Source organism: Camelus bactrianus, chromosome 4 (assembly GCF_048773025.1).
Source record: "Camelus bactrianus isolate YW-2024 breed Bactrian camel chromosome 4, ASM4877302v1, whole genome shotgun sequence".
Taxonomy (NCBI): Eukaryota; Metazoa; Chordata; class Mammalia; order Artiodactyla; family Camelidae; genus Camelus; species Camelus bactrianus.
The window spans coordinates 69,928,167-69,952,107 of NC_133542.1; the positions used below are offsets into that span (position 1 = coordinate 69,928,167).

At 55.6% G+C, this 23,941-nt stretch overlaps 1 protein-coding gene across 2 annotated transcripts in view; it reads left to right on the forward strand.

Moving 5' to 3' along the window:
- The window catches only part of LMX1B (LIM homeobox transcription factor 1 beta), a 77,655-nt gene that overhangs the window by 51,508 nt on the left and 2,206 nt on the right, over nucleotides 1-23,941 (forward strand). For both annotated transcript variants that reach the window (XM_074362238.1, XM_074362239.1), the window contains exons 3-6: nucleotides 19,829-20,061; nucleotides 22,354-22,535; nucleotides 22,706-22,783; nucleotides 22,932-22,998. In XM_074362238.1, coding sequence (XP_074218339.1) covers nucleotides 19,829-20,061; nucleotides 22,354-22,535; nucleotides 22,706-22,783; nucleotides 22,932-22,998 — 560 coding nt within the window. The remainder of the gene's footprint in view (nucleotides 1-19,828; nucleotides 20,062-22,353; nucleotides 22,536-22,705; nucleotides 22,784-22,931; nucleotides 22,999-23,941) is intronic.

Sequence of the window (23,941 nt, forward strand, 5' to 3'; positions counted from 1 at the left end):
AACCTTCCTAGACATTTTCTCCTTGAAAAGAGCTCCACTCGGGCCTACAGTATGTATTTATGTGTGTGTGTGTGTTTGTGTGTGTGTGTGTGTGTACCTGTGTGTCTAGGTGTGTCCCTGGGCACCTATGTGGGTCTGTGTATCTATTTGTGTCCTTGTTTGTGCAGCATCTCTTGTGTTCTTGTTTGTTAGTGTGTGCCTGGGTTTTTGTGCTCCTCTGTGTGTGTCTCTGCACACCGTGTATCTCCAGATGCCTGTGTGTACCTTTGTATGTGCCTGCAGGTTTCCCTCTGTAAGTAGATGGCATTCCAGTCACCTTAGATGTGTGTGACAATGTGTCCAGGGTATGCATATGTGTTATGGGTGTGTCCCTGTGTGTGTCTTTCTATGGACTTATGAGGCCATGCGGCACTGGGGCTTGGGGGGTCAGTTGTACCTAGTGCAGGGTAGAGAGGGAGCCCCAAGTCCCTTGGAACCTGGGTAGCCCACTTCCCTTCTCCCAGGATGACCTCCCAAGCACCCCAGGGCCACAAGGCAGGACAGGAGCCACAGTGACCTTGGCAGAGGTGAGGGAGGCAGGTGAGAGGGAGGAGCCTGCAGAGGTGGCTGAGGGCAGGGCTCCTAGTCCTGAGATTGATGACAACTGTAGGCAGGACTTTCCTGACTGACAAGGACCCCAAATTGGCAGCTTTTCCAGAAACCTGGCACTGGGAGGTCTCCCAAATCTGAATTCCCAGGAGTACCTCTGGCCTGTGCCTCAACCTCCCAAAACGTAGGCCAGCAGAACTGGGTCCCCTAGAGCAGTCACCGGCTTGAGATCTGAGTGACACTCCTTTAAGGGGCAGACCCCTGAAACAGCCCCGACGGCTTCCCATGGCTAGACACCGCCTGCGTGATGTCTCCCTGGTGGAAACATTTGTGTGTCCATGTGTGTGTGCAGGTGTGGGAGCAGTCACACATTTGTATAAACGTGTGAAGTGCTCAGAGATCAGCCTGTAGATGTAGCTGTGCACATGTGCAGTCCTAAAAGGTGGCGTGTGAGTGTGAGCCTGGATATGTGACAGGACGTGTGTGCGCATGGGTGCAGACACTCATATTTGTATAGGCAGGCATGTGTGAACAGCAGGCTGGGGCAGATACAGAGGTTCAGGTGGGTGTAAGTGGCTATGCGTGCATGTGCATGGATGTGTGGGGGCCTATAGACTATTGGTGTGTGCAGGCCCGGCGGACACACATGCATGTATACTAGGAGGCGTATGCATGTGTGGAGTCCTGTGTGCCCTGGTGGAAGGCGAGCTCACAGGAGACTTGGGGACATAGACCTTTTCTCCCTGACCAAGCTCACTGCTACCACAGTGCGTGCCTGGTGGGGAGTGCGGGACCGACCAACACACAGCCAGGGGGCATCCATGGGGGCAGAGCTGGGGACAAGGGAAGCTCAGGGTGAGGCCACCTCCTCAGCACTCCTGGAGCTCAGCATCCCAGACACACATCCACACCCAGCTCACCCACGGGCAGGATTCAACCCCACCCCAGTGAACCCAGCTCTGCTCCACCATGAGCTGGGGGAGGGGACCACACTCGGAAATCAACCATAAATTTCTCGAGATGCTTTAATTTTTTAAAAGCCCCATGTAGATGCTTTGCATTGCGAAAACCCACAAATATCAGCTAAATGAGGTGCGCCAGCGGAAGGCCTGGCCAGGCCCGCCGCCCTCCCTTCCCAGCAGCTGGGCCCAGGCTCAGCTGGGGCCCCTGGCCTGACCAGTGGGGCCAAGGGGCCCATCTTTGTTCGGAGCAGGGCTCAGACTGCAGAGTGGCTGGGTAAATAGTCGCCCAGTAATCGCAGGCTGATTCCAACTAATTAAATCCTGCGCCAAGAGCCCACTCCAGCCAGTATCCCGAGAGGCCACGAAAACACAGACACCCCAGACGGGGCTTTGCTCCAGGTCGGGTCTGGTGCTCTAATCCCGTATCTTTTGAAAGATAGGCGCGTCCCGGGATGAGGGGTCAGCGGGCCTGCCCTGTGCCGAGCGGTGGAATTTTTCAATAACCAGCAGCTGGGTCACCAGGCACACAAAGGCAGTGTAATATCCTGTGGGCTTACGCGGGGAGAGAGCTCAGGCCGCGCAGAGCCAGCTCCCTCCAGGCCTGGGGCGGCGGCCCCCCACAGCCCAAGCCCCCAGCGGCCAGGCCTCCACTCCCCTCCCACCAGAAGGGCAGAGAGAGCCTTGATAGAAGCCTCTGCTGCCCCCTCCTTCCAAACCCAGGCTTCCAAGAAAATTCATCTTCCTTATTAAAAACCAGCCTTGATGCTCTCAGGCCCCAGCTGCAGCTGTAGGGGGACCTGCCTGGGGCAGGGCTGCAGGTACCAGGCCCCTTCCAAGGGGCGGTGGATGCCCCTCGTGTGGGGAGGCCATGCCATGCAGGGCAAAGGTCTCCAGCTCTGGGGTCTGAAGGATGGGGGTTCAAATCCCATGGGGCCTGTGGGCCTGAGGAGATCCTGGCTGGCCCATATACTGGCTGATAACCTTGGGCAAGGTGTTCACTTGTCCCCTCTGTAAGTGGGTTACCAGGGTGTGGACGCTCTCTATTCCCTCCCCAGCCTCAGTTTCTTCCACTGTACAGTGGGGATCGGGGCCTCCTCACAGGCTCTGGGGAGAAGCAGGGTTTGTGCCCCTGAGGGGCTCACACACTGTAGAGGGCTGTCCTCGGCAGGAGCCACGCAGCACATGTGAGAGTGATTAGAAGCTGCAGAGACCCAGTTGATTTTATTTTATTTTATTTTTTCTTAGAGAAACAATAGTTGCCCCCTCTCCCGAGTCTGGAATGCTTTACGCCTAGGGTCTGGGACCCCTCATTTAAATTGGCTGCGAAGGGACAGGCGCTGTGAGCCCCGGGAGGAGGTTGTTAGGGATGGAAAGCCGGGGCCCAGGAATTTACAATCCGTTACTTGAGAGGTGTCCTGCCTCCCCCTCACCCCATCCAGACCTTCGCAGGCCCAGCATGTGCCGTAAAGATGTCACATTGGGTGGGGGTGCCGAGGAGGGCTCCAGGGCCTGGCCTCTGGGTTTGGGTGGGTGTGCACAGCCTGGGGCAGCACCATGTCAGGTCAGATGAGCCCGGACAAGAGCTTCCCTCTCTGAGGCTCAGGGCCCACCCTCTTTAAAGCAGGACACAGATAGCACTGGGTAAGGAGGAGCATTTGCTTTAATCACGCATCCTCCACCCCAGTGCTGCCAGCTGGGAGACAAGTGATGGGCTGATGTGATGAGATCACAGACCCCATGGGGTGCCTTGCAACAGGGACCTGGTCAGAGTTGTGCACTTCTTAGTGCCCGCCTGTGCCAGGCATGGTGCCAAGAACTCTGCTCACATACCAAGCAAGCAGCTCTTGTTGTCCATTGCCAAATCACACACCAGCCTTCTCTCTTATGTGGGGCTCTGACACTTTGTAGATATGAGGCTTGGCATGAAGCACATTGCCTCTCTGAGCCTCAGTTTTCTCATCTGTGAAATGGGCAGTGATTTCCCCTGCCTTATAGGTTGTGGGGGGCAGGGTTGGGGAATGAGATAAATAATGCTTGAGTTCGGACAGGGCCAGCCACAGAGCAGGCACTCAGCACACAGTACTGTCGGTGCCGGTGCCGGGGCAGATGGAGAGCCTGAACCTGCAGGGGCACCTCCCAAGGGAAAGGGCATTTGAGGGCACCAGGGATGAGGAGTGAGTGGGGCCACCAGCAGAGGAAGGGGGAGGATGCAGCATCTGGGCACTGTGGGCACCTAACACACCCAGGTCCCACAAACAACTCACCACCAGCCGAGGAGGGTCAGATTGGAGCCACCACATAGGGGCTTGAGGAGGAGTCAAATGTGGGGACAGAGTCAAGGGAGAGGGGGCACCCAGGGGTTGCTCAGGCAGGGGTGCAGGGTGGCTCTTTGTGGCCTCAGAGAGATGGAGACACAGAAGACACTGGTCTAGAGGCCAGTCAGTGGGGTCAGCTTCTCTTGAGGCATCTGAGGGGTTATGGTTGGGACACTGAGCTGGAGCTGCCTGGGAGCTGTGAGGAGAAGGGCTGAGGGCAGGCTTGGCACGGGGCCCGGGAAGCCCTGGGCAGACAAATGCCTGAGAGGTGATTTGAGAAGGTGATTCCCCAGACTCGCTGGCTTCACCACGTCTCCAGGTTTTGAGACACTCAGCTTCTGCTCTTGGCAGAAAGTGGGCATCAGGGAGCATTGCTGGGCGTCTCCTCGACAGGGGGTGGGCACCTGGCTGTGAGCTCTGTGGTGCCTCGGGGGACTGTGGGCCAGCTGGGCAATCAGCTATTTCTGTCACCAACTCCTGGAGACCCCCTGCCCTGAGCCCTGAGCAAGGACATCCTTTTTGCAGAGTTGAGCATTTCAGAATCTTCTCAGGGGTGTGGGAGGAGCATGGGTGGGGGGAGCATCCCCAAGGGGAGACTGCAAAAGCCCTGTGAGAGAGAGAGAGAGAGAGAGAGAGAGAGAGAGAGAGAGAGAGAGAGAGAGAGAGAGAGAGAGAGAGAGAGAGAGAGTGTGTGTGTGTGTGTGTGTGGCTGTGTTGGGGGAGGGAAGCAGAGTAAACAGCATTGCCCTGTCCTCTCTGCGGCTGTGGCCAGGTACACAGGCCTGTTTGGACAGCTGCCTTGTCTGTCCGTCTGTTTGGTAGATGCTGGCTGATAGATGGGGGTGGGCTGACTGTTAACCCCTTGCTGCCTGCGGTGCCACATGCTCACTGCCTCCTTCCACAGGGTTCAAGGCAGGCAGAGGGTGGTCCTGGCTGCCCCCACCTTAGCTACTGAATGGGAGGACACCTCTACTCTGAGTCAAGGACAAGGTTAGGGGGCTCCAGAGCATGGAGAGTCCACCCCCTACTCCCACCAGGGAGCCAAGGGCAGAGGAGAAGGGTGTCCCTCCCAGTGGTGAGCAGGGGCAGAATCTGTCTCAGTCTGTCCAGAGCTCTCCTCCTCACCCCCACACCCAATCCCTAGGGAGCCTCTTCCATGTTTATTAAAAAGGCGGCTACTGGGCTTTCTCAGGGCCACCCTGTCTCCACCACCACCAGCTCAGCTTGAAACAGAGGAAGCAGGATTCGGGGCCACCAGCAGCAGGCCCCTCTAAAGTGAGAGCAGGCAGAGATGCGGCTTGAGGTTGGCTGTCGGGGAGCCAGCTCAGACCGAGAGAGCTTGACTTGGGGGAAGATCCCAGACCCAACGATGAATCAGACACTGCGCTGGCTGTCGGAACAGTGAGACCAGGGTGACTGCGACCTGGCGTCTCCACACCGTCCCCCATCCACCACTACCTGTCCCCACCTTGGTCTGGGCTCTTCCATCCACCAGGCAGAGTCAGGTCAAGGGAGCCACCTGGGGCTCCTCCCACCCGCCCCAGAGTCTGGTCCATCTCATGCCCTACATCACTCTCCTCTCAGAGCACCGGCTCCCTTCTCGCACTCCTCCACCCCCTGGCCGGGACCCCCTGCACCTCTCGCTGTCAGTGCGCCGACAGTGATCCTCATAGCTGGTCTCCCCGCTCCCGCCTGGTGTTCTCCCGATCTGGGTCCCTGCTCTGCAGCCAAAATGATCTTTTCAAAATGTAAATCACTCAAGCCACTTCCCACTTAAAACGTTTCAATGGCTTCCTGTGGCTCTTGAGATTAAGACAAAAATCCTTTAAATGGCCCACAAGGCCATCAACAGGGCACTGGTTAAATAAATTAGGGTTTGCTCATACAATAGAGTATCCAGCAGCTGTAAAAGGAGGTGCTCTGGGCCAAGCCGTGGGAGCCTCTTCAGTTATGCAGGTGGGTGGGAGGGGGGAGAAGGGAGGATACAAGGAAAACAATGTGTAAGGTAGTGTTTGCATTTTTTTTAAAAAGGAGGAAAGAAAAAACCCAACCCCGAAAAAAAAATCGGGTGAGGGGAAAAAATGGATTCACACGGGCTTGTGTATTACATGTGTGGGATATCTTAGGAAGGGGATTCAAATCGAAGACCTGGCTCCTCTCTGGGGAGGGGACCTGCAGAGCTAGGGATGGGTGGAGGAGATGGCAGTGAACACCCTTTTGCACATTTGAACGTTAAACCATGTGATGCACTACCCAAAATTCTATTCAATTATTTTTAAAATACCCAAATTTTAAAAGTAGGTGGTCTGCAAGACCCTGCACACTCCAGCTTGATCCTACTACTCTTCAACCTCCTCTTGTCCCCCACCAGCTACACACCCTCCGCAGCCTTTATTTCTGGTTAATGCTCATCTGTCTCTGGGCCTTTGCACACACTGTTTCCTCTGCTGTCCATTGCTTCCCATCCTTACCTGGCTGATTCTCCTTCCTTTCTGTCTCAAATCTCTGTCTTCGGGAGAGCCGCCTTCTCTGTCATAACCCCCCAGCCTGAGCTGGATCCCGAACAATTGTGCTGCCTCCCTATTTGCTTGTCTCCCTTCTTGGCTTGTAGGTCTGTGTGGGCAGATCCCACTTCTGGCTTGTTCTCAGCTGTTCCAGTGCCCAGCACTGTGGCTAGCACACAGCAAGACCACATCAGTATTTGGGGGAATGGCTGTACTCGCTGGGGGAGAGGATGCCCTGGGGGAGAGGAATTGTAGGTAGAAGGCTGTTGCCATGAAGGCTGGGAGGTGCCCACCTGGGTCTTGAAGCAGGAGGATTTTGCCCGACTCACAAGATGTCTGTTCTTCAAGCAGAGGGCAGTGCCAGGCGCAAAGCCCAGGCAGCTGGATTTCTCTAGCACCGTCTGCCAGTCCCCGCTCCCCGACGCCCAAGCCGAGCTGTGTGTCTTGGGCAAGTGACCTGCCCTCCCTGCATCACAGTTTGCGTCTTAGCAAAACCGAGGCGTTCACCCGGGTCTCTCGAAGTTGCTAAGGGCGGGGTCCGCGGATCCCACCGGGAAAGCGCGCACACAGTGGGCGCTGGATAAATGCCGGGGGAGCTGCTGTGGGCGCGGGGAAAGGGTTAAAGTCGGGCGCTTTTTAATTGTCAAATGACTGCGGGCGATTAGCGCTGGCAGCTTCCTCAATAATCGCTCTTCTCTGTACCTGCTGGGAGCTTAATTAAAAAACAAAGAGGCTCAATTTAAAGGCCATTACTATGCTAATGCGGCCGGGCGGGCGGTGATTAAGCGGCTCCGGCGGGCGGCGGGCGGCGGGCGGCGGGGGCGGGGCGCGGGGCGATCAGTTACCCACTAAACGGGCGGCCGGGCGGCGGTGCGCGCCGGGGCCCGGTCCTGACCCGGCCGCAGCGGCCTGAGCGGGCGCCGAGGCCCAGGGAGGTGTCTCCCGGAGCCTCTTCTTACTCCCTAGCAAGGGGTCCGGGCTGTGGGGAGGAAATGACATCACCTACACCTCCGAGAGCCGCGGCCTCCAGAATTTCCCCTCCGGCCTTCCACCAGCCTGGAGTCCCCTCCTCTCTGAACCCACTTCTCAGATTATCTCTTGGCGCCTCCGCCGGGGGTCGTGTTCTGCTGACACACTACGCTGCGTCCCTGCAGTCAGTGGGGCACAGACAGGCCGCTGGCTGGGAGCAGATCTCAGGCCCCCAAACTCTGGGGCATTTGCTCCCCTGTCCCCACCCATCTTCCCGACCTCCAGGAAGGCAGGAGAGCGGTGGTTACTGGCCAGGCTGACCTGGGATGGGGTGCTGGCTCTACCAAAACCAGCTGGGTGACCTGTGTAAGGAAGGACTCCCACCTCCGAGGGGGTCATGAAACATTGGTGAAACCTCTGCGTGTGAAGCTCTGAGCAGGGTTTCCGCAAGTGTGGCAATGGGGATGTATGCCAGGGCGTGGTTCAGAAACTGGACAGCAGGAACACAGGTGCACGTGTGTGTGTTTCTGTGTGTGTCTGTGTGTATCTATGTGTGGGGGGGGGGCAGCGGATGAGGGGGGACTTAGTCCAGATCTCATGAGACTGGGCAGTGAGGCCCTCAGTGATTGGGCTAGCAAAATTAATGTTATCTCTGGCTGCATTAAGAGGAGCATAGGGTAGGGAATAAGGGAGGAGATGGCTCTTCTGGCCCCTGGAGGACTGTGTTAAGCAGTGAGTTGCTGAGTGCCATGCTTTTTAAGGGCTGTTTTGGCAAACACAGACTCATAACTGGAGTGTAGAGAAACAGCCACCAGAACCTTGGGAGTTTAACCAGCAGAGGAAAGTGTCAGGGAGAGATCACTGTCTCTGGGTAAGAAAGAGCATGCTTAGTCTAAGGGGTCCCAGCTGAAGCTGGACATTCGCACCCAATATATGATACCACAAGGCTGTCCTCACCTGTGGTTTTGACCCTGAGCATGTTTTCATTGGCTGCTTGGTAAAATCTGCAGTCATAACCTTTGGTACTTTTGTTGCTGATGTTAAAAACCACCCTACCTGAGCCTGGGGGGAAATTTAACTTTGTAAATTAACCAGTAAACTAACAGCGAAACTACCCACGGTAAAATGTATCACTGGCTACAAATTAACGCAAGAGTCAAATCCTGATAATCAGTTAGATGCAGTACAGGCACAAACCTGACAATGGAGCAAACGTTTATTAAGAATTTTTCATGGAAAATAAAGTATCTCAATGAAAATAATTTTAGTAAAATAAAAATGAAAATGGAAAAAGTTGTAAATTATTTAACTGCACTAGAAAGAAAATTGATCAAAAAACTAAATTGACTTAATGGAGTTTGTTCCAGAAAACACTTGCTCAAAGGAAGTTTATCAATGTTGTTCCAACCATAATTAAAATGTTGTGGTCTGTGTGCAGGGAGTCCAAAATCCTTGGGATCAGAAAGAGGGGGCCAAAACGTCAGCTTGGCCACTTGTTAGGCTCTCCAGAGGTGTCCTGGATTTCTCCTTCTGCGACCTCTTTCCCCCTGGAAAACCTTGTTCCCCATTACACCATGAACTCACTGAGGGGAAGTGATCCTGTGTCTTGTTCCTCACTGATTCCTCATCACCTAGCACAGCGCTTGGTCGTGGTGGGTGTTTGGAAATGCTTACAGAATCAGCAAGCCTTACGGTAAAGCCTTAAAAGGCAGCTTCTGCTTTCAAGAGGAGGAATCATGGCACAGGATTTGGCACAGAGTGAATGCCTAAGTGTGTGTTGGATAGATGGATGCATGGAGGTGTGTATCTTTGGATGGATGGCTGAGAGGGTGGGTGGGTGGGTGGGAGATGGGTGGATAGCTGAGCAGGTGGATGGATGGGTGCATGGATGTGTGTGGATGGATGGATGGATGGATGGATGATGGTTGGGTAGATGGGCAGGTGGTTGGATAAATAGATGGATAGCTGGCTGAGTGGCTATGTGATTGGAGGGGGTAGATGGATGATGGATGGATGAATGGATGGATGGATGGATGGGTGAGTAGATGGCAACAAAAGAAACCATCTATCTTCTTTAGCCCAACATTCAAGGCCTCCAGCTTGACCCTTCTTTTTCACCTATGCTCCAACCTTTCTGACCCATGTCTCCCTAACCCTGAAAATGGCCTCCGCTCATTCAACCTCTCCCTCCCAGAATGGCCTCTCTGCTTCTCTGCCCCTCCCTACACAGAGTCCAGACTCTGGACTTAGATACACTCCTCTTCACACCCCAACCTGACCACTTACCCCATTCAATCTTTTTTTATTTTAAATTTTTTGGGGGATAAGTAGGTTTATTTATTATTATCATTATTATTTTTAATGGAGGTGCTGGGGATTGAACCCAGAACCTTATGCATGCTAAACAAGCACTCTACTACTGAGCTATACCCTCCCCCCCAATTCAATCTTTTGCACTCTTTATAGCTTCTTCTCCAGGAAGTCATCCCTGCTCCCCAGCCGCGGCCTGCCTCTGGGAACTCTACCCTCATCAGGCCCTGTCCTGGATTCCTCAGCCCTTCCTCAGCACACAGCTCTGGGCCTAGCCCATGCTGGTCACTCCAAAGGTCTCTACAGCTTGTGGTGTGGGGTTTCTTATCTTCCACCCGTGTTGTTAGCCCCTCATCTCTGTACCTGTGGCACCCCCAGCCCCAGCCAAGGTCGTGGGCCCACAGCTCTGAGCTGATGGAGCAAGTACAGAGTCGTGCCAAGTGGTGGGCAGGGAGGCGGAGGCAGAGCTCCCTCCCAGCACAAGGAGGTCCAGGTGGCAAGGCAGGGAAGGTGAGCTCTGGAGCCTGACATCCCAGCTTCAGTCCCCATTCTCACGCTGAGCAATTGTATTACCTGCTCCAAGCACCACTTCCCTTTCATGTGAAAAGAGTGGCAGTGCCTACTTCTAAATGGGCTTATGGGGAAGGAGTCTGTGTGCAAATAAGGCACAGGCCCTGGTATGTAGGAAACACTTAAAAATCTTAGTAAGTAATAATAACAATAATAATGGCTGCTGGATTTGGCAACCAGGAGCTGGTGACTCAGTGCGAATGGGGGAAGGGAACCTGGAATCAGCTCAGAGGGGTTGGATGAGCAGTTGGGAGAAGGCTCCTACTGTGAGCCCAGCATAGGGCCTGGCTCATAGTAGGTGCTCAATGAATGTTAGGTGGATGAGTGAATAAATGAATCATCAAGTGAATGGAATTCACCAGTGAAGGGCAGAAAAAAAGAGGGAAGGGCATCAATCCAAGGGTTAGTGAAGTAATATGGTAAAGCCCTTAGCCTCGGGCCTGGCCTGGCGCTCACCTCTGGTGCACGTTGGCCCTGGCTGGAGGGCAGGAAGGGGCAGTTGGGAGGATGGCCAGAGGGGCATGATGCGATACCTCCCACCTGCCCTGCACCAACCTGCACCATTGATTGTCTCTCCCTGATGTCACCAGGAGAGATCTGGTACCCAGAGAAGTCCCAGTATCCCCAAAATGAAAAGAAACTCCTGGGGCAGTCTGGGCCTTGCCTCTACACCCCCAGGGATCAGAGCCCCAAAGATGAGAGACTAGTTATCAGCTGCCAAGCCATGTGCTACTCACTCTGTAGGAGTGTGTGTGTGTATCTGTGTATCTGTGTATCCTGGAAGCTCCCAAAGAGTATCTCTAGCCTGAGCCTCTCTCTGAACATGCAACTGCCCCCTAGACACATCCACATGGCTGTTAAAAGGGCTCAGATAGAACATGTCCAGAACTGCACTCCTGACTCTCCCCCCCCCACCTCTCCTTGGTCTCCATTCATTTAATGGCAACTCCGTCCTTGCTCAGGTCCCCAAATTTTGAACTCACCTATGTCTCTGTCCTTTCCCTCACATCCTCTCGTGTCCCTGTCTACCTTCAAAATGCATCCGGGACAGGGCAACTTCTCAGCACCTCCCCTGGTTTGAGCCAACCCTAACTTTTGCCTGGATTATGGAGATAAACTCCCAAAGCATCTCCTGGCCCCCACGCAGCTGCCTGAGGAACCTGGTTAGATGTCCGTCACTTCATATACCCCTCTGCTCAAAACCCTTCTGCCAAAGCCCTACTTGATCTGCCCCAACCCCTGCTTCTACCTGCACCTCCTGGCCTTCTCCTGCCGCTCATCTTCTCCAGCTTGTCATTTCTCCAACACCCCAGATACAGTCAGGCCTCAGGGTCTTTGCACTTGCTATTCATTCTGCTGGGAACCCTTTTCCCTCCGGGGTATCTCAGTAAGGCCTCTGACGGTTCTTTCTAACTGCCTCAGTCACCTTGATGGCTCTTCTTTGCCTCATTATCATCATTGTCACCATTTGTTACACCCTTTATGCTAGAGAGGTATCTATTTCTAGCTTGTCTCCACACCCATTAGAATGGAAGCTGGAGGGGGGTGTTGGGAGAAACTGTCCAGTTGGCTCACTGCCTCTCCCCAGGCTCCAGACAGTGCCTGGCAGGTAGTAGGTGCTAAATAAATAGGTGTGGAATCACGGAATGTGTGCCTGCCTGGCGGGGCTGGCCCCTGGATGGTACCCCGGGCTGCCGGCTGGGCCCGTCCCTCCTACCCCAGGCCCGTGACCTCCAGCCCCGGCCGCGGGCTCCCGACAGCGCCCCGGGCCGGGATCAAAGGGCCTTGGAGCCAGCGGCTCCGCACAGCAGGGTCTGTGCGCCCGCAGGAAGCGCCGGGGCCGCCCTCGCGGCAGGCCCGGCCCCGGCGCGGCGAGGCGGCGGAGAGGCCCTGCGAGGCGCGCGCGCCGCCGGCCCGGCAGCCGTCGGTCCGAGCGACCGGCCACGCCGCGCATTCCAGCCGCGTGATTGACGGGCGCACCGGGGCCCCCGCCTGCGGCTCCCGCCGCCGCCCGCCTGGCCCGCCGCCGCCGCATCAAAGCAGATGTTTGCAGCTGGTTTGAGTTGGAGCCCCATCAACAGGCCCCTTTTTGTCTCAAAATAAAAAACAGCTACACCCGGAATGATAAGGACGCGGCAGGCACGTGGGGGAGATGTCAACGAGTCCAGGAGGGAGGCAGTCAGGCAGCTCCCTCTGCCTGCTCTCGCCCCATCAGCTCCTCCAAATGACAAGCAGTCTCCAGCAGCAGCAGCTGGAACCCCAAGAGTGTGGAGTCCTGTCCCCTGGACTCCTGGGAACTCCAGCTTATCCTTCAACAGGTATCATTGCAGACACCACAGTCCCAGCAGCAATGACAGCACGAGCCGCCTACTGAGCACTTCCTATGTGGGGCCCAGTTAGTGCCCTGGGATCCTGCCGCGAGCCTCTGAAGGTGTGGCACAGAGGGTAAACGTGATTGTGATCACCTGTAAGGGGCGGGGATTGTGGTCCCCGTTTTCAGGCTGGAGAACAGGCCAGTGAGTAGAGATGGCTTGCCCAGGTTCAGGCAGCTGGGATTGGCAGAGGTGAGATTCAGACTCTTCAGACCATTCCTTCTGCTTCCAGGACCAAGTTCATGTCGCCTCTTCCAGGAAGTCCTCAGCTGTCTTCCAGATTGACTAGCATACCTTTCTATGCTCCCCCAGCCTGCTGAGTGTAACGCATCAAGGCACATGCTGCATTGTGCCAGCTCCCAGGGGACAAGATTTGGTCTGACTCAGTCCCCCAAGCATCTTGCACAAGCCTGGCACAGAGTCAGCCTCCTTGGGTGTTTGCTGTATGAATCAGTGAAGGTTTGGCCAGTGGGGACAGGGTATTCAGTTCCAGGCGCCAAGCCTTGCAGTCCCCATGAAGGGAGTGTTTCCAGGGACTGTGGGACTTAGGCCTGGAGAAGCCCTGAGAGAAACCAGGCCCAGAATCTGCCTGGTCCCCAGTGCGGCTCTGGGTAAGAGTCTCCCAGAAGATCATACCTCAGGGGGAACTCAGGTTCAATAGTGTATCAGGGGCTTCAGACTGCAATTGGAGGTGTAGACGAGAAGGTTCCAGAGCCCACACTGGGGACCACATGAGACTTAGACTAGGGAAAGAAAGGGAAGACACACCTGCAGAGATGCCCTCTGGGCCAGGCACTGGGCTTGGCTTTCTCATATCCAGTAAAACTCACAGGATTCTCAATCACCAGTGAAGGAGGGATCAGCACCCCCATTTTACAGAAGAGGAAACTGAGGCTCAAAGAAAGGAATGTGAATGACCCAAAGCCACACAGCTGGTGCTAGAGATGTGGAAAGCCATTCCTCTGAGAATGAGGATGGGGATGGGGAGCTGACAAAGAGCCCTTGAATGAGCAGGAGAAGGAGGGGACATAGGACAGAGGGGCCAATTGGCCCACCTCGAGTCCGGTGTCCAGGCCTGGTCCAGTCACTTAATGGTCAGAGGAGTCATTTTATACCAACATGGCACTCCCAGGGCTTTCCCTGTGTACTAGGCAGGAGAGTGCAGCCGGGGGTGTTACTGAAGGATTCCCAGCTCAGCAGGAGGCATGTATAGAATTTTGTTGATAAAAAATTGGGACACTGGCCTCCAGTTTGTGTAGTTGTGAAGGGGGCAGGGGAGGGAAAGTTCACTTACCTTGCTAGCTGGCCGTGTCCTCAGACCCCCCAGCAGCAGAATATCCAGTGTTCTCTTGTCCTACCTGACTGCCCATTTCGTTTCTCACAAGGTTATTCATTCATTCAACAAACACTCAGTAACCACCAACTCAATGCCAGAGCCCAGGGTAGGGGGTTGAATTAGACCCAGTTCCTTATTTCTAGGTCAGTGGGGGCTTTAGACACATAAATATCTGGGTCTTTGGGTATCAGGAAAGGCTTCACATAGGAGGTGATACTTGAATTGGGTCTTGAAGGATGAAGAGGAGTTCAATAAGAAGCAAAGGAAAGGGGGCAAGAAGACAGGCCTTGGAGTCAGATGAAATTTTTGGTGCTAAGGAGGCAGGAAGGGACTTACTGTGCTCAGGGAACAATGAGAAGCATGGCAGCTGGAGCAGAGTACCGGAGGCCAGGTATGAAGGGGTAGAGTCAGGCTTTGAATGCCATGATTAGACCTTTGGGCTTATCTTAAAACTGCTGGGAGCTCTTGAACTGAGAACCCAGCTAAGGGCTACATAAACTGTAAAATGCAGTGATGGGGGTCTGGGAATGGCAGTACAGTGAGGAGAAGAGGGAGGAGCTTCTACTCGGCAAGGATAGTGAACCAGTGCTGGAAAGTCTGGGAGAGATGATGACAGCAATCATGGTCCCCACTTATGGAGCCTGTCTCATGTGCCCAGCCATTATCCCCATTGGACAGATGAGGTCACTGAGGCTGAGAGAGGAGAAGGGACTGGTGTAGGGTTCCAGTGCTGGGAAGTGACAGAGCCAGGATTCCAAGCCCAGTGCATGTCATATGGACTCCAAGATCTGGGGCTGAAGACCCATGAGGAGAGGCTGGATAAAACCGATTTTATCGGAGGTAAAAGAATCAGCCGTACTGTATGCATCTCTGCAGGTGTCAATGGTTTAAGAGAAATTATTCAGATTTGTAGTCCATGTTCAAATGTTCCAGAAAAAAATTGGTTTTCTAAGTTTTGTTTGTTAGCTTTATGAGTCTAATAAATTGAGCATTAAACACATAAACCAGTAAAAACTCAGGAGATGGAGATGTGTGTCATAGCCTGGGACTCTTTAAGGGAAGGACATCCCTAAAAAGGGAATTTCTTACTCTGCAATCACAGATGATCCTGGGAGAGGGAGGATGTGTTTGCGGGAGAGAGATGTTCAGTTTGGTTTAAGAAAAACCCACTCAGCCACACCGACTGGGTGCTGGGCTTATGCCAGATAATAAGAACTTGGTATGTTCTTGGGGAGGGCACAGATGTGGGCATGGTACTCACAGCAAAGGGCAAGGGTAATTGATGAGAGAAGAAACATTTGGATGCACGGAGTAGGGAGGGAGTATATGGTGATCCTGCCGTATGACCTTGAACCTGCCTTCTACACCTTCCTGTGCTCGTCTGTGAAATGAGGATAGAAACAGCAGCTTCCTTTTAGGGTTTTGTGGGGATTTGATGAGGTGATGCCATTAGATGTTAATTGAGCTCGATGATATTAATGAGAGAGACAGAGAACTGAGCCAGGGGTGCTTTGTCCAGCCCAGCCAGACAGAAGCTAGAAGGACCGATCCAGAACCCAGGGTGGTCATGAGAGGGAGGTGTGGTTGGGCTGCTTCCAGAGACCACTGGGAGACCCCAGTGAAGGTAATTGACAAAGGCATGTTGGACTCATAAGGAATAAAAGAAAGACAGACGCCAGCTCTTGTGGAATGCCTTCTTCATGCCTGCACGGGGCCAAGGGCTTCACACACATTCAGCCCTCCCAACAACCCTGTAAGTAGGTACCATCGTTCCCATTTTTACAGATAAAGAAATAGAGGCTCAGAGAGGTTAAATGTCTTGACCAAAGTCACACAGGGAAAAAGTTATGGAGCCAGGAAAGAACTCCAGGCTGCCTGCCCCCGCTCCTTCCCAGGTAGCACTGTCTCCTCAGGTGGCTCCCACCAGACCAGTTTGGGGGTGGGGACTGACGCCCTGCCTCACACGCCAAACAGGACTATATTGGTTGGTTTAACATTCATTCAACAAACAGTTACTGCTCACCTTAGTGTGTATGGGGGCTTGTGCTCAGCATTAAAGACACAGGTGACTGTGGGGAAGGTGGACCTGGAAAGAGGTAGAGTGGAATCTGTAGAATACGTTTTACAGTAGTGGGGGGGTGGGGGGGACATTGATCTAAGACTGGAGAGGAGAAGAGAGCTTCCTGGAGAAAAGCATGCCCAAGCTAACTCCTTCAAAATAAGCAGGCGTTTGCTGGGCAAAAGTTGGGAGAGGGGGAACGGCATTCTAGGTTGTAGGGATAGCGTGAGGAAAGGGTCAGCAGTTTATATGGAGAATGGGAACGGGGACTGTGTGGGTTGCTATCAAGCCTGTGTGTCTGTGATGTGGTCATGAAGCTGCTGTCTAGATTTGGAGTTTCCAGATTAGGGGAGGAGCCAGATCGAGGGGATTGGTGCCAAGAGGGTGGGGCAGCTAGAGGGGAGGCCACAGGTAGCTCCTCCCATCCACTGACCCCAGGGCCTGCCCCGTCTTGGCCTCCCAGCCCAAGTGTGAGAAGGAAAAACACACCCATCAGGAATGCCCTGCTCAGTTCTGGGGAGTGGGGACTGTTGTTTCTTACAGATGAGGAAATGAGGCTCAGACTTGCCCAAGGTCACAGAGCCAGTCATGATTGAGAGCAGGACCTGAGCTCCCGATCCAGGAGCCCCTCGGGGGCAGGAGGGGGAGGGAGGCAAGAAGACTCGGAGCTTTTCAGCCTGAGCAGTTCTGTATCTCTGGCCAATATCTGTAGCTTCTGTACAGCATTCACGGGAAGCCTGCCTATGCCCCTTGACCACCCGCTCTGTGCTGGCAGCTTTATCCTGAGCTCCCTACATTTTCCCACTGAGAAACAGGCAGTGTTGTTGAGCCCATTATACAGATAAGTAAGCTGAGACCTCGAGAGAGGAAATTACTTGCCCAGTTACAAACCATCAAGTGGTAGAAACAAGCATTGAACCTGAGTCCATCTGATTACAGGGCCATCCGCCTGTGGCTGGGGCTGCTTCCTGATGGCTGGTTCCAGCAATCCTTCATGGTGGGAGGGATCGAGGAGGGGGCGTGGGGGCGCACAAAGAAGGGGGCACGCTGCTGGTGCCCCAAGCCCGCCCACACATGCCGTTAGTAGCTCTCACCCTGGCACGGTAGACAAAGGCAGCCTGTAATTGGGAGCAAGTATTTCATGCATCCCCCCCGATGTTTTATTGGTTGGAGAGATGCTTGGAGACCAAACGGATGGCACATTCCGTTTATAAAGTGTGCACAGTTTGTTTTATTTCCCGAGTTTTTGCAATCTAGATAACAGATGATGCCCCGAGTGGCTGGCGCTGCCTCCGTAATGGCGGCGCCGAGCCTTTGGAGAAGTATTAATAATAGATTGTGTTGATGAGTTTGGAGAAAGTAGCAATCGACCCCCTGCTGCCAAGGCATTAGCGCGGCAGTTCTGAACGGAGCCTGCTTGGTGGCGGTGCCTGCAAATGCAGGTCAACCCCCTTGCTGCACCCTCCCGCTGACTAAGAGAGCCACCTCCTTGGGAGCCACCCAAGGTGTACCAACCCAGCCTGGGGCTCTGGTCCTGCCAAGTGGCACAGATGCAGCCATCCCCTGTCAGCCTGGGGGCCACAGCCCTGAGTGAGGCCCCTGGGTCAGGAGGTAGAGTGTGGGGAGGGGTCAGAGAGACACTGGGAGAGAGGAGACAGAAGGGTCTTCCATGTCAGAGCAGCAGGTTCTGCAAACCTGGCTCCTTCCCCAGCCCCTTGGTAGAGCTGGAGGACCTCTAGGGGCCTCTGCCTAGGGTGCCATGGACAGTTGGGTGGGTTGCACCCTGAACAAAGGTCTTCAGCCAAAGGGCCAAATTGGAGATGAATTCATCTTGTGAAGCTCTGTGGGCCAATAGAGTTCTGTCTGCCTTAGCCTCTGCACCTGCGAAGCCTTCACTCACCTGCTTCTCGAACACTCACTGAGGTTTCCTTAAGGATCAGGCAGACCTGTGTAGGATTGGGAGCTGATGGGGCATGCGCTCTCACTCTGATGTGGTACTTATTCATCGAGTTAAACGCTCAATATCATTGAACCCTGACAATAGCCCTTTGAGGGAGGTCCTGTTGACATCCCCATTTTACAGTAAAGGGAACTGAGGCCTGAGATGAGCATAGAGGAGGCCACCTCCTCAAGACTCGGGCTTCAAAGAAGGCTTCCCAGAGGAGGTGGCATTGGAGTTGGGCATTGCAGGATGAGTAGGAGCCTGCTGGGTAGACTAGAAGTGGATGGCAGGGGTTGCTGGGGTGCCCCCAATTTGAATGCCCTGGCTGGTGCAAGGGCAGCAGGCAGAGCTCGGATTGGCCCTGTCCACTGCGCCCCACCAGCTTGCTGTGGGCGGTGCTGATGGCAGCCCAGGGAAGGGAGGCAGGCTGAGAGCCTTGCATTTATGGCCATTTCTGTTCCAGAACCGATTAGTAGAGAATTGCAGCTGTAATCTGTGCCTGTGATGGCGGGCCATAAAGAGGGATGGGATGTGCGCAGTGCTCCCAAGGTGGCGCCCGCAGACGTGGCCCGGGGACGCGGGGAATGAAAAATGGTTTTAATTCCCTCCCAGCAGCAATAATTTGATTCTTCATAAATTTTTCCATCAAAGTGTTGTTGAGGCTGAGTTCCCACAGAGCAGGGCACGTGATAGGGATGGGGGCCTGGAGGAGCGGTCAGTAGGTCTGGGGAGAGGCGCAGCCATGCTTTTTAGACTCCTCTGTACACTCGCCAGAGGCAAGGAGACCCCCTCACCCCACCCCCGGCTTTGTCTCCGGAGATGGAAGATGGATCCTCTCTGTCATGGAAGGACCGTACCAAGCCCAGGCGCAGAGCCAGTTCCGTCACTTACTACCCACGCGACCCTGAGCAAGTGACTCCGCCTCTCAGCACCTCAGTTTCCTTATCTCTAAAATGGGATGAATATTTGTTCCTGCCTCGTAGGGTTTGTTACAAGGATTGAATGCATTTCTGCACGAAGAGTGCTTAGAAGAGTGGCTGGTAGGCTGTATGTGCTCCATGAATATCTGTTTATGGTGGAGATTTCTCAGCTGAAATGAGGGACAAGCAAGTGTGAGGGTCAGAGAAAGCACAGGTCAAAAGGCCAGTGTGATGGTGCTCTGGAGAGACTGCAGGCTGTTCCACGGGGCCACAGCCTCGGGGAGCAGAGGGATGAGAGAAGAGGCAGAATTGTGAAGGGTCTGAGTGTCAGACTCATGAGCTTGGAGGCTCTCCTGAGGGCACTAGGGAGCCATGGAAGAGTCTGGAGCAGGGAAGCAGCATGATCAAATGTGTGTTTTAGCCAGATCCCTTTGGCTCTCATTCTGGAAGTTGAGTTGAAGGGTTGGAAGGACCAGGAACCCAGGGAGGGCACAGAAGCAGCTCTCAGGCAGGAGACAAGGGGCCCAGGCTGGGTGGTGGGTTGGACAGGCCTGGGGATGGCTTGGATGTGGGGGAGAGGGTAGGGCAGCTAGGAGGCAGAGCAGGTCCTGGAGTGAGGGTGGATGGGACCTGTGGGCTGCCTGTCCTTCCCCTCAGGGCAGGGGCCGACCTGGCTCTCGGGGAAGGTGGAGGCTGACCCTGCACTCTGCCCTCTAGTGGCCACTGTGTCTCTGGGCGGGAAGGGCCCTGAGCTACTGCTCCCAGAAGAGGGCACCTCTGGGCAGGATGCCCAGTGCCCACCATGAGCCAGGACCCTGCAAGCCAAGGGGTAGGGCTCCTACTGTCTGGCTTTGTGCCCAGGGAGGGCCTCTCCCACTTGGGCTGGAGGGTCAGGGTGGCGGGAGGAAGAGGCCTTCCTGGGCAGTGCCTCTGGGAGGAACCCCTGACTCCAGCCAGTGTGCCCACTCTGTGCACCTGCAGGCTCTTCGCGGCCAAGTGCAGCGGCTGCATGGAGAAGATCGCCCCCACTGAATTTGTGATGCGGGCACTGGAGTGCGTGTACCACCTGGGCTGCTTCTGCTGCTGCGTGTGTGAGCGGCAGCTACGCAAGGGCGACGAGTTTGTGCTCAAGGAGGGCCAGCTGCTGTGCAAGGGTGACTACGAGAAGGAGAAGGACCTGCTCAGCTCCGTGAGCCCCGATGAGTCTGACTCTGGTGAGCCAGGGCTGGAGCTGGGGCAGGCGGCAGGGAGAGGGGCTTGGCAGCATGCCATGGAGGGCCACACCTGCAGAAGTCGGCCGCTGGCCCCAGGACCCGAGCTCCACACAGACACTGCACCCACATCCCATGTATGTGTGCACTGATGTGTTCACATATACACATGCACATGTCTGGGTGCACACGGACATGTGCGCACAGCCCCACAGGCACACAAGTGCACCTGGACACTATCACCAAGGCACACGTGCTCGTGCACATGTGTAGGTGCACACGATCACAGATGGACACACACCAACATGTAAAATGCATGTGTGGATACCCATGCCAAGAGTGCAAATAGCTGGACACATGTACGTGTGTAGACGTGCACTTCCATGCCTGAGCATGCAAAAGGCCACACCCAGGGACACACACACGTGTATACGCATGTAAACACGTGCACACGTGCCCCAACACACATGCAGTAAATAAATTTTCCACGTACTCATGTGTACTGTGGTTTGCACACAGGTGCACACCCCACCCTGCTCTCTGGCCCAGCACCCTCACCCTCATTCTTTCTTGCTGTGGCCCCACCACAGCACAGCACCACAGGGGTCTCTGCCAGCACTAGGTCTGCAGGCTGCAGGTGTCTGATCTGATACGTCCTCTCTCCATCAGCTCCCCAGAGCCTTCAGCAGTGGGCAGCAGCACCCCTAGTTAGTCCCTGTTTCCTGGCTTTGTGGGGAGACCAAGGCCCTCTGTGGTGGTGGGAAAGGCCCCCTCTACCCTATTCCAGCCCCCAAAGATTTTGCCAGTTTGGAGCCCTCCTTGCAGGAAGGGCGGAGCCAGCCAGGAACAAGTCTTAAGGAGGGAAAAGCCAGGGAGGGACTGGTGCCTTGTCATTCCTAGGGGTGGTGGGGACAGACTGGAACAGGGGGTGTGGGGAGGAGGTGCCCTGGTCTGCCAGGCCCGGTGGGGGAACCCGGAGCCGACAGTCACAGGACCTGACCATCCAGAAGATCTTGGAGGCCCTTGGAAGAGGTGTGAGCCCCCCACCTATCTGTCCCTCTGTCCATCCCTGGGTGGGGCAGCACTGCAGCCAGGCTACCTGGACTGGGGGAGAGCAGAAGTCAGCCAGGTGCCATTGGCACATTTGTACCAGGCCCTGGGAGGGAGTCTCGGAGGGAGGCCCCCTCCCCAGAGGCTCATGCTCCGAGGAAGATGGGCCGGGAGAAAGGAGACCAGTTCAGACTTGGGGTCAGCAGAAGGCACGGGCGTGGGGAGGGGGGAGGCTCTGCTGTCTGTCTGGGGCTGACATCTCTGAGACCCACACTCAGGCCTGGAAATGGCTTTGTGTGCATGGTGGGTCTGAGTGTGTCCCTGGGTGAGTAGAAATGCTTCTGCGTGCAGGTGTGTGCGCCTGTTCAGATGTGTGCATACCTGAATGTTCCCGCCTGTGAGCATGCACCTGTGTGTGTGTGCACGTGTGTGCACGTGTGTGCAAGTGTGCCATGGTTATGAACACTCCTGTGTGAGAACATCTGGAATGTGTATCTTTGCCTATCAGTTCTTAGTCCCTGGAAGCTCCAAAGAAGAAGGCTCCTCTCTGTGCCCTGAGCCCTGGCTGGGGCTGGGCCAACAGCATGGGAACTAGTTTTCTCAAAGGCTGGCATGCTGGGCTGGGGTCTCCCAGGCTCTGGAGGCCGACAGGACAAGGTGGGTCCCAGGCAAGATGGGTCAGGGGAAGCCCAGGGCCAGAATGAACACAGACGCCAGCATCTCTCCTTGGGGGCCTGTGGGCAGATTGGCCGTGTGTGAGCATCAGTGAAATCGTGCTCCCGTCCGTGTGTCCACACACAGAGGCATGTGCACGGCCATGTGTGTGCACCTGGTTATCCTGCAGAGTCCATACCTGTCCCCACATGGGCCTGTATCTCTGCCCCCTGCACACGTGTGCATCCATGTGTGTGTGTGTCTGTGTCTGCTCACCTGGGTGCCTTCCTGTGTATGTCTGCCTGTGTGGTCAGCAGAGCAGGTCTAGGGGCCTGGGTTCAGGTCTCCCCAGGGGCCCCAGATGAGGAAGTAAGGAGTGTGTGCCAAGGAAGGGGACACACAGGGAATGGGCCAGGGGACAGACAGGAGATGGGAGACTAGACAAGGCAGGGCCTGTGGGCCAGGGGAGGGATGGTCTTTACCCTGAGGGCCCTGGGGAGTCAGGGCAGGTGTGGGCAGGTGATGGGATCCCATCGGGCGGCAGCTTGCCTGAGGATAAAAGTCTGACTGGCTGAGTTGTGTCCCCCACAGTGAAGAGCGAGGACGAGGATGGGGACATGAAGCCAGCCAAGGGACAGGGCAACCAGAGTAAGGGCAGCGGGGACGATGGGAAGGATCCGCGGAGGCCCAAGCGGCCCCGGACCATCCTCACCACGCAGCAGCGAAGAGCCTTCAAGGCCTCCTTCGAGGTCTCCTCCAAGCCCTGCCGGAAGGTGAGGGGCGGCTGGGGTGGGGTGGGGGCTGACACCCCGACACCCGCTGCCTTTCCAGTCACCACCCTTTCCACTCTTGCAGGGGGCTGGGACATCCCTCCACCTCCCCAGCCATCCTGAAGTCCCCCCTGCCCACCCCCAAACCTGACCGTCTCCCTCTCGCCCGGCAGGTCCGGGAGACGCTGGCGGCGGAGACGGGCCTCAGTGTGCGCGTGGTCCAGGTCTGGTTTCAGAACCAAAGAGCAAAGGTGAGCACAGGCCACCTGCCTCTGCGCTGGGCAGGGTGGGGTGGGGAGGTGGGCAGGCAGAAGACGGGGGTGCCTGGTGTGGGTGGGGCTGGGAATGAATGGGGGCTGGGAGGCGCCTGGCACGTCCTGTGTCCCGTGTCTCTTGCAGATGAAGAAGTTGGCGCGGCGGCACCAGCAGCAGCAGGAACAGCAGAACTCCCAGCGGCTGGGCCAAGGTGAGCCGGGGCGGGGCCGGGGCGGGGCCGGGGCGGGGCTCAGTCTCCCGGGAAACCTTCTGCCAAGGCCATCAGAGCTCAGGCAGCTGCTGCCTTGGAACCTGCTGAGATCAGTGAAGTAGAGAGGGACACAGGAGGAGAGATGGCAGCCCAGAGGGGTGGCTGAATTTCCATATTTAAAACTGACATCTATGCACCCTTGCTTTGTGCCAGGCACTGTTTCCACCGTTCAACTCACTCAGTCTTACTTAATTCTCACAGCTCCCCGAGAGGAAGGGCATCGTTACATCCCATCTCTCAGATGAGGAGACTGAGGCTCAGAGAGACTAAGGGACTGGTTGGGATCGTTCAGCTAGTTAGGGGCAAATCCAGACCTCAGCCCCAAGTGTGGGGCTCCTGAGCCTCTGCTTTTGACATGACCACTCACTCTGCTGCCCACAATAGAATTCAGTGGAATTCTCCAGAGAAATCTCCAAAGAAAGCCTGCAGGCTGTTGAGGAGTCCAGGGTGAACTGCGCTTTGCCCAAATGCTGTTTCCACATTGTGGGCCGGGGTTGGCCTCCCAGGCGGCCTGGGAACATGGAGCCTTCAAGGCCTTGAAGGGAGGGCACAGGGCCTCAGGGGCGGGCTCCCCGGTGGGATGGGAGCTCCGAGGCAGATGCCAGGGCATTGGTGGGCAGCCCTTTCTACTCAGGACTCTGGGGGCAGACCAGGGTCCCAGGCTGGACCCAGGACTTCATGGCTGTGACCTCAGAGCCCAGGGCTTCCTGTCTTCTCTCTCTGCTCCCTCTCTGGAGACGCCCAGCCTCCTGGGGCTGCAGCCACTCCCTCGGGTCTCCCAGCCCGCTCCCAAGCTGTGTCTCATTCTCTGGTGTTCCCAGCTGCCCCCTGGATGTGGCCTCCCTGAGAATGTTCCCAACAAACACCTCCCACTCCTACCCGA